The following is a 9,422-nucleotide window of genomic DNA, read 5'->3' on the forward strand; positions in this document are numbered from 1 at the left end:
ATGATGATCATAAGAGAGAGCTGTACAAGTCAGCTACCCCGTCGACAGGAACTATTATTGGAGTCCAATGCTGCGAGATGTAGCATAAGGTCGTGAGCGCGATTTTCGTAATGAAATGCACTATAACTCTTAAGATCATTGAACATGACTTGATGTCGTCTTGTCATGCAATTTCAGTATCGCCTTGTGAAGGGAATTGCTTATCGATGGTGCCCGCAATTACGTCGTAATTCGCTTAGACCACGTGACAACTTATCCACCGCAAAAGGCGGCCCGTGAAATCGTGTGCGCGACGCCTGATAAGTGCGTTTGATAAGTCCCCCGCAACTTATCTAGCTCCGGACGGAAAAACGACACCGCATAGAAAGGCCTCGATCGACCGAGATGGCCGCGGACGACTCGTACACGGCCGCAGACGAGCGCGCCCGCGCCGCCCGGAGGCCCGCCCTCCGGGCGAAGAAGGACGAACAGCTGGCGAACACGGCGCGGAGTTACGCTGCGAAGCAGCGGGAGTGGAAGGCGCGTCCTCCCCGGCCGCCCCCCTCTCTTCCCCCTTTCCCTTCCCTCTTTTTACGCAGGAGCCCCATGGACGGCTAACAGACGAAAACCTATAGGCCTGGTGCCGTACGCCCCGGGCTGCGGCAGACGGCTCACTCTATAGCTGGCCCGACGGCGAGCTCGTAACGCCGGACAAGCTAGCGGCGTGGCTCAAAGAGGATATCCTCTTACGACGCGTAGCGCCGCCGCAGAAGAAGCCACTCATATGGGGATATGGAGGTTAGGGTTGATGCGTGAGTTCAGAGAACAAAAACTTCTCAAAATGGGCCAAAAGCCAAGTATATGATAGAGCGAGACAAGCTTATTTTGATGAAACTAGACCCCGATTTTTCTCAAGTCTGTGGAATAAGTTATGATGATTCAGAATATTTAGTCGATTGATTCTAGTCAAGTTGGTTGATGACAAAGAATTTCTTGGCTCACGATAAATTCAAATAGGTATAGCGACGACCCACTTTGAAAGTCTTGGCTCACGATTAATTCAATCTGGTTTAGCGCGAAAACCTGGTGACACAATTTCGCGACCTTTCCTGATCAGTTGAAACCTATTACCCTAAAATCCAAGGCGACGAGGGGGAGAGCTACCATTCAATTGGCCTGGTAGCTTCATTGAGTCCTCAAGCCTTGACGAAATAGGGAGTCATATGCTAGTGCAAAATATCGTACAAAGACTTACAGTGCGTAGCTCTCTTTGCGATAATTCTAAAAAGAAATGTCTCGAGGTTGTTTGTAAGGCCGGGCCTTATTGGGCGCCAGCACCTTGGAAGGATGCCGCGCTCTTGTTCATTGTTTTTGCTTTTTTTAACGCGATTATGTAAACTACGAGCCCAGCCAGAAGACGCGTCTCGCAGATCTTAATGTTATGGAACCCATTTCCGTTGCCATCAGAGATCAAGCAAGATAATGTCTCAACCAGCCCCTAGACGTCGTGGTCGACCCAGGAAGACAGAATCTGAAGAAGCGCGGGTCGCTCGGGAGCGTGCTCTGCAGCGCGTACGATCACAACGATACTACGAACGAAAACATCAGCAAGCCGTGCAGCCCTCTCTCCCGCCCGCCGAACTGCACCAAACAGAATTCGTGCATTACCACCATACGTTGTCTCGGCAGTCACCAGCTGCATCGTCAACGGACCCGAGTACCGGCTTCCACCTGGAGTCGCAACTCCACATTCCCATACCAGATGAAGATCCACTGCCGGTCGAGTCTACTTTGATCGATCACGAACCAAGCGGCGTAGAGGTGGATTCAGCTGAAGGACCGTGTGATCTACCATCTGTGGAGGATGATGATCCACATACGGGTAATGCAACGCCCCAGTCTCGCCAAGTTATAGAAGAACAAACGACTCATTTCAGCCTGGGCACGCAATCTATCCCTCATTCAGGTAAGTCTCTTCATCTCACTCCCGTGCGAGATGCCTGTCAAGAATGGTTTCGCCTCAAATCCCTTGAAGCACCATCTCGAGTCCTGGCTACAACCCGCATAACTGACCCTGATTATAGCTTCTCTTCACCATATTGATGACGTCGCCGATGGCCATGATGTTGAGGATAGATCCTATGGCATCCCCGAATTTACCAATCACCGCCCTCAAAATCCGCCGCCTTCAGAGAACCCAATCCCGAGGCTCGAGAAACATCTTGCTCAGGAGTGGATGATGCATCCAAGCTGTTCAAGAGAAGAACATGATGCAGACCACGGGAAGTTAATCGAGACTGCTTGCCACCGTTCTTGTGACTCACTAGAAGATGTTATCGCTCGGCTCGATGGATTGATGAATGATGATCATAGCCATGACCCCCTACCGCATGTCACTGAACCCACTTCTGATATTCTCGATCATGCTTCTTCGGCGGACGATCCTTGCAGTAATAACCTGCCTCACAATTCTAATTCACAAGAGCACACAAGCTCGCGTCAACGTGATTACAGGGCAGCTTGCCAAATCGCTCTTGAAGGATCTCTATGCGGTGGCGTACCACCGAGTCTTTGCTTGGAAGCCAAACATCGCCTTGCACAGCCTTTTACAGATAACTTCATCCGAAAAACGTACGACGTCGACAGCATATGTAGTTTCCCCTCGTCCTTGGCTGTCGCCAGGTTGGGTATTCAGTGGTACCCGCAACCACATGTTATCTTCAACCTCACGGATGACGTTCACATCAGCCTCGACATCCCTACCGAAGGCTTTCATCGCAACAATCTTCAGCCGCGAGGGAGTTGCCAGCAACGACGTCTATTACATCATATCCCAAACTATTGCTTTGGACGGGTTCAGGGCTTGATAGATACATTCATCTGGGTGTTCTTCCCTGCTTTGTGCCATCGCCACATACATGATAACTCCTATAAGCGGACTTCAATTCCCAAGGAGCAATACACATTATGGTATGATAAGGTCCTATTGCCAGCGGTTGTAGCAGCAGTTCAAGATCCAAGCATACTCCAGTACATTCCCCCAAGCCGCCGAGTCGCTCAATCTACGTCACGCGCTCGACAGGAGGGTATCTCCACTGAGTGTCTTACAGGTGCAAATGCGAGTATGGATGTGCTTGGTCAAGGCACAAGGAGCAACGCACTCTCATACTCACTTCAACACAGACACCTTGGGGCGATATGGCAGGAAATTCAATCGCGAATAATAGCATTTCCACAATTCGCTGGCGTAAGACTATACATGGGGGCGAAGAACCTGAAGCTTGCATACATGCACTTGGATATCGCTCAGACCCTCAGTGATTTTGACAATCAATGGAATGCCGCTGTTGACAAGAAATTCCTCGATCCAGACTGTACATTTATCGACATTGGTCGTCAATATACCCCTCAAATTGGGTCTGCTGCTGAGTCTAATGTCCTTATTTGGCGCCGCTGCTGTCTGAGACGACTATGGCGGCAGCGACAAGCATGGAGTCGTCAGTACAACACGGCGAAGCCTGACGAACATAACCACTCACAGTCTTTTGAGCCACGTCAATGTGGCGTCTCAACCCTTCGTCAAGCTGAGTACCCGTTCGTCACCACGCGCGACGCGGCCGACATGACAATCACACCCACCCACAATAGCCGTGAGGCTCGTGAAGGTCTCCTCTATAGCCAGTTTTATAACCTCGTCAAGATTCCTTTTGATGCCGCCAAACAGTACCCGTTTCAGAACCCCCAGCTCGAAAAGATGGCTCTGGATCCTTCCTACCTCGCTGATTGTGAAAAGTCTACCCGTGGAAGTCATGCAAATCAAGCTTCTCTCAAGCTCGCTTATCGATTAAGCAAACTTCGGGTTCGAGCTGCCTTGATTCCAAATGGTGAAGACGAGATCCCAGTTCCGTTCGCATATGGCGTTCGAGCTGAGGATCGCCTCTCTTGGGCGCTTCTACAACGTATACTCCCTCACTTGGCCCCCTCGCAGACAGCCGTCTCGGCTGTCCATGAAGAGGTTACGCCCGACCTGGAGCCACCTTTTTTCGCCATACAGTCAAGAACCATGGCACGCTTCCTACATAGCCATATCAATAGGTATTGTTTCCTCTTCGAGCACATCAAGTCTCAGACTGGACCCAGTTACTCATTACCAGAGACTGCTGTTATGGCAATGGCGCTCCGTAGCCTCCGTTTCAGCATGTCTGGTATCATCGCAAAGGAACCATTGTTGTGGAGAGATCGATGGAGACAGGGCCGCAGTACTACACCACAAAACGATCAGCAGCAGGGTGACGAAGTAGAGCTAGAAGGTCTAGGCTTGTACAAATCTTCAAGGGACTATGGGCTAGGCTGGTGGCTCCCAGGTAAATTTGATTGGGATAAATGGCGCTTCAAAAATGATGTTGGCGATCGAATTATTGCGAACCACCATATCATACAACGCGATTATGGTCGTCAATGGAGGGTTATTCAGGACATTCGTGATGTCCATGCACGCATGTGGCAGGCCTATAAGTGGGCTCAGCATTACTCAGTTCGAGAACGGCCAGTCAATCGGGGCATCTGGCTTGAGTACCTGTACAGTACTGTGATCGAGCTCTTCCAATGCGACGTCTGGTCCGAAGCCGTCAAGAGCCTCGACTGGACGACAGGTTCTGACCTCAACGAGAAGGCGGCCACTGAATTCTCTAAATCTGACCCCCCAGATTATTGCTACGATGTTCTACAAGACTTGTTCCACGATCGACGCCGGAGTATCAGTCACACTCGACCATATCTTCTGACGGGTAACAAGGTTCGTTCACTGGATATCTGGGACCTTGTATGTGACCTCTTGGGATTTGATCTCCATGAAGGACGACTTGAACCACGAAAATACCATAAAATCACTCCTTATCGTATTGCTGTGCGGCGCAGTTTTGAGGTCATAAGTGAAGTCCTAGGGTGCGCAGAAGCGTCTCGTTGGTTCATGAAGCTTGGTCGGCTCCTTTTACTGACACATTGGATACTGCCTTGGCCATCCACTACAAATATCATTTCTACCACAAAGGAGAGCCGCAAGAAAGGCCTTAAACGGAGACTGATCTGGGTCTCTATTGTTTACGCCACTCCCGATCTATTACGTCTGTACAGCTGTCGTTCTACCGTACCTATTTGTCCTATGGAGGACAGGGAACGCCAGATCACAATAAGAGACAAGCTCTGTGAAACCATGATCACAACATCAGCCAGGCGCTTCGGAACGTCTGGATGGACACCCGAGTCCGACCCGTTGGACAGACGTTTTCACTGGACCCCTGATGATCTTCTTCAATGTACCGCTACTACACTTTTTGTTGATGCTTTCAACATTGGTCGAGCTGTTGAGCCCTGTAGCAATGGGAAGATCTACCCCCTTGCTGAACGGGGCCGACCACCGATATTGAGGCTAGTGAAACGTATACGTAATAGCACACTTGAGGAGTTAGATCAGTTATTTAGCGAACTCATCAGGATCGTACAGACCGAGTCCATGGACAAACAAGCTGGGAACAGCTCTATGCCGTTAGGTTGCACGATCCCCTGCTTAAGTCAGTCTTCCACTGGCTCTAACAACCGGATGACACGGCATGGATTCAGCCATCAGAAGTCTGCCCTTAACTGTGACCAAACAGCAGACGAGGACACAATAGAATCTAAATCTGTCGAGAGGGAGAGCGAGAGCGTAAAGAGCAATACAAGTGATAGCGACTCTGCCGATTCAAGCGGGTCATGGAAACCTCCCATACGTCTAAAGCGCGCGCTTAGGTCTCGAAAATAACATCATGCCTCACGTAATATTGATAACGTACTCAAGCTTACCGCGCGGAGATCCCAAAAAATTCGCCTCCACAATGTCCCCAACTACTGCCTTGGACGTGTCATTGGCCTTGCGGATACGTTCATCTGGGCCTTCTTCCCTGCCCTTTTCTCCGGCAAGCTCTCCGATCCTTACAGCCAGACCTGTATTCCCAAAAAGAACTTCGTGCACTGGTACGAGGAGGTGATGCTGCCCGCCATACAAGCTGTTGTCGATGACAATAACATACTCCAGTATATCCCAAAGACACATGCCATCGCGTCTTCGGACTGCAGTGCGCCCCGGGAAGCGTTAGTAGCTCTGGCGGTGGCGGAGGAAGATGAGGCCGATATGGAAGAAGAACTGGATGGGTTTACCGGAGCGAAAAGACGAGACGGTCCGGCCGCACAGCCGGGGTCACGACGCAAGCACTTCTACGTCACGCTTCAGTCCCGCTACCTCGCAGCTTTATGGGAGGAGATACATTCCAGGGCTGCTCTCTGGCCTGAATATGCAGGGTTGCGACTCTACATGGCTGCTAAGAACACCAAACTGACATGGATGCGGCCCACGTTCGAGTCGGCACTCGCGGAGTGGCAGCACCACTGGAATTCTGCGGTTGACGAGGCGTACATTGATCCGGATGTCACTTACATTGACATCGGCCGCCAGATGACGCCGGCCGATACAGGACCACATGGACGCGTACTTATCTGGCGCCGTTGCTGCATGGATAGGCTCTGGCGTCGCCGGCTACAGTGGAGCCGGATCCAAAATCGGCTGTATCATCGTGAGGAAGACGCTTGCAAGGACGAATCGGGCAAACGTCAGGCTCCGCCAATCCGCAGGACGACCTATCCGTTTGTCACTCTTCGCGATGCGAGAGACATGACCATCACTCCTAGTTCATCAAGCTGGGAGCTTCGAAACGGTCTCGTGTATAGCCAGTTCTACAACCTCATCAAAGTTCCCTTCGATGCAGCTAAGCAGTACCCGTTCCAGAACCGCCACACCGAGAGCATGGCGCTAGACCCATCGTATCTCAGAGATCAACGTAACTCCACACGAGGGGCACATGCCCACCAGTCCCGAGTACAATGTGCCTACCGTCTGAGCAAGCTCCGTATTCATCGCAACGTTCCTGCTGTCGACCAGGATGATGATGATGATGATGAGATACATCATGAAGAATCAACACATCACCCATTCACATATGGTATACGTGCAGAAGACAGGGTATCATTGGCCCTTCTACGGCGTATCACTGGTATGTTCTCATCTAGCCCCGCGCAGGATGGGTCAGGCGATGATGAAGAAGATAAAGAGAGGGACCATCCATTCTTCTCCGTTTCTTCTCAAACGATGGCCCGTTTCCTCCGTGCTAGCGTCAATCGATATTGTTTCCTATTTGAGTATGTAAAATCGCAGACCGGCTTGAAATATTCACTTCCCGAGACTGTTGTTATGGCAGCAGCGCTTCGTGGACTTCGGTTCAGCTACGATTGTTCCCTCATCGCGAAAGAATCGGTACTCTGGGGAGATAGATGGACGTCGACGCAGCGCGTGAGAGTTGAGGGTGGGGAAGCGCGGATCGTCAAGGTAGAGCGAGAAGGGCTAGGTCTGAACAAGACGTCTAAGTCGCACGGATTTGGTTGGTGGCTACCAGGGAAGTTTGACTGGAATACCTGGCGGTTCGCTTCCGATGTTGGCGATCGACTCGCCGTAGGTAACGACCTCCTACGCCAGGATTACAAGCGTCAATGGAGAGTCCTCAAGGATATTCGAGACGTTCACGTTCGCATGTGGCAAGCCCAGAGTTGGCTAGGGCGATATCGAGTGCAGGACGACGCGGCGGCAAAGAGACTGTGGCTCGAATACCTGCACTCCACAGTCATCGAGCTCTTTCAGCGGGATGTCTGGCGTGTGGCCTTGAAGAGTATTAGCTGGAAGACGGGCTCTGATGTGACGGACGAGGCGTCGATGAGCTATCCAGTGTCTAGTCCACCAAGCTTATGCTACGATGGGCTATCGAACCTGTTTCACGACCGTCAACGTGATGTGAGCCACACGAGACCGCACCTTGTCGCCGGAAACAAAATACGGTCGACAAGCATGAAGGATCTCTTTGATGACCTATTCTCGCCGAGCTCTACTGGCACGGCTATGAAGCGTCGGAGAGGGTGGGCTTCGCTGCCCTACCGTATCGCAACTCGTCGAAGCATCGAGCTCGTGGAGATGGGTCTTGGGGCGGCGGCCGCAACACAGTGGTACGCACAGCTGAGGCGGATTGTGCTATTGACGCATTGGATTCTGCCCTGGCCATCAGACACAGAGCTTCTAACGACGACAAAGGAAAGCCGGGCTACCAATCTCAAACGCCGGCTTACCTGGGCCTCGATTATCCATAATACCCCATTGGATAAGTCCACAAGGCACCACGAACCAGCTATGCCAACGCGAAAAGTCAACGACGTAGATCGCCACGTCTCTGTGCAAGATAATCTATCGCAGCTATTATCAGAGGTATGCAAGCGTCGTTTCGGCATCACTGGGTGGGTGAATAGCTCAGATAATGCAAAGCCGTGCTACCACTGGTCTGCCGGGGATTTAGTCAGGAGCACGCGTGACTGTATTGACATTGATGCACTTCAACTTGGCCGTGCGGTTGAGGCGTACAACAGGGGTTGTATCTTTCCCGTCGTAGAGAGAGGCCATCCGCCCCAACTACGGATGGTTACACGCATCCGGGATAAGACTCTAGATGAACTCAGTCGATTGTTCGAGGAACTGTTAGAGGCAGGCGATGTCGACCCCAGCTCTCCAGTTGCGAGCATCACACCCGAAATCGGACAATCTCGCATGTTTTCGCGTTCCGCGACACGACAAGCCGAGCAAGACGCTGCAAGAGATCTGGCAGCACAGTCACGAGGATGTCGTTATCTGCAGCTACTAGCTAGGAAATATCCACGAACAGCGGATGAGCGGGAAAGGCTCCGGAGATATTTCCGACGGCGTGGCCGTGTACGAGCTGGCAAGGCTGTTGCCAATACGGATTCGATCCATTCAGGCGACACGAGTTTAACCGCGCAGACAGATGAAACGGATGGGTCGTGGAGGCCACAAAAACGTTTGAGAAAGGCAGTCAGAGATCAGATGACAGCCAAGCTAGAGTAATGTAGTAATCACTGTGAAGATCAGTCAAGACGGGCAGAGGCTTCTCCATAATAGATAGTGCAATAGCTACCTTTCATCCTTATGGCGAAGATAACACTAGTTTGAGGTGCACTGTCGAACCAGACGGGGGTGGGCGGCGTGAACGTATGCAGAGCGTACATGATGGGGTGAGAACTATGATGTACTCTCTTGCGCAATTTTAAGGCTACCTTTGTAGCGCACACGTGCATAAGTTATGATCGCAGCAGGCGACGGATAAAAAAAGCAAGTTGTTAGGTCCCAAAGCCTGGACAAGGTTTGTTGCCCAGCTAGAATAAGCCGTCGAGGTTTAACGGGAAATTAGGCAGTTTTGGCCGGCACCATACTTGGACCGATGTTTCAAAACCGACATCATACTCGACCCAAAAATTCTGTAAAATAATACACACCAAGTGAAGGAAAGAACTCCGAC

The 9,422-nt window shown here is 51.3% G+C and overlaps 1 protein-coding gene across 1 annotated transcript; it reads left to right on the top strand.

Annotated features, from left to right (window-relative positions):
- Positions 1-1,461: 1,461 nt before the first annotated feature.
- On the top strand, positions 1,462-9,040 carry BKA55DRAFT_715160 (uncharacterized protein; the record flags this gene model as incomplete). Its single annotated transcript, XM_046200872.1, has 3 exons — positions 1,462-1,945; positions 2,064-5,766; positions 5,830-9,040. The coding sequence occupies 3 exons, from the start codon at positions 1,462-1,464 to the stop codon at positions 8,969-8,971; spliced, it is 7,329 nt and encodes a 2,442-aa protein (XP_046043523.1). The 3' UTR covers positions 8,972-9,040.
- Positions 9,041-9,422: the final 382 nt, after the last annotated feature.

Source organism: Fusarium redolens (genome assembly GCF_020744475.1).
Source record: "Fusarium redolens strain MPI-CAGE-AT-0023 chromosome Unknown BKA55scaffold_21, whole genome shotgun sequence".
NCBI lineage: Eukaryota > Fungi > Ascomycota > Sordariomycetes > Hypocreales > Nectriaceae > Fusarium > Fusarium redolens.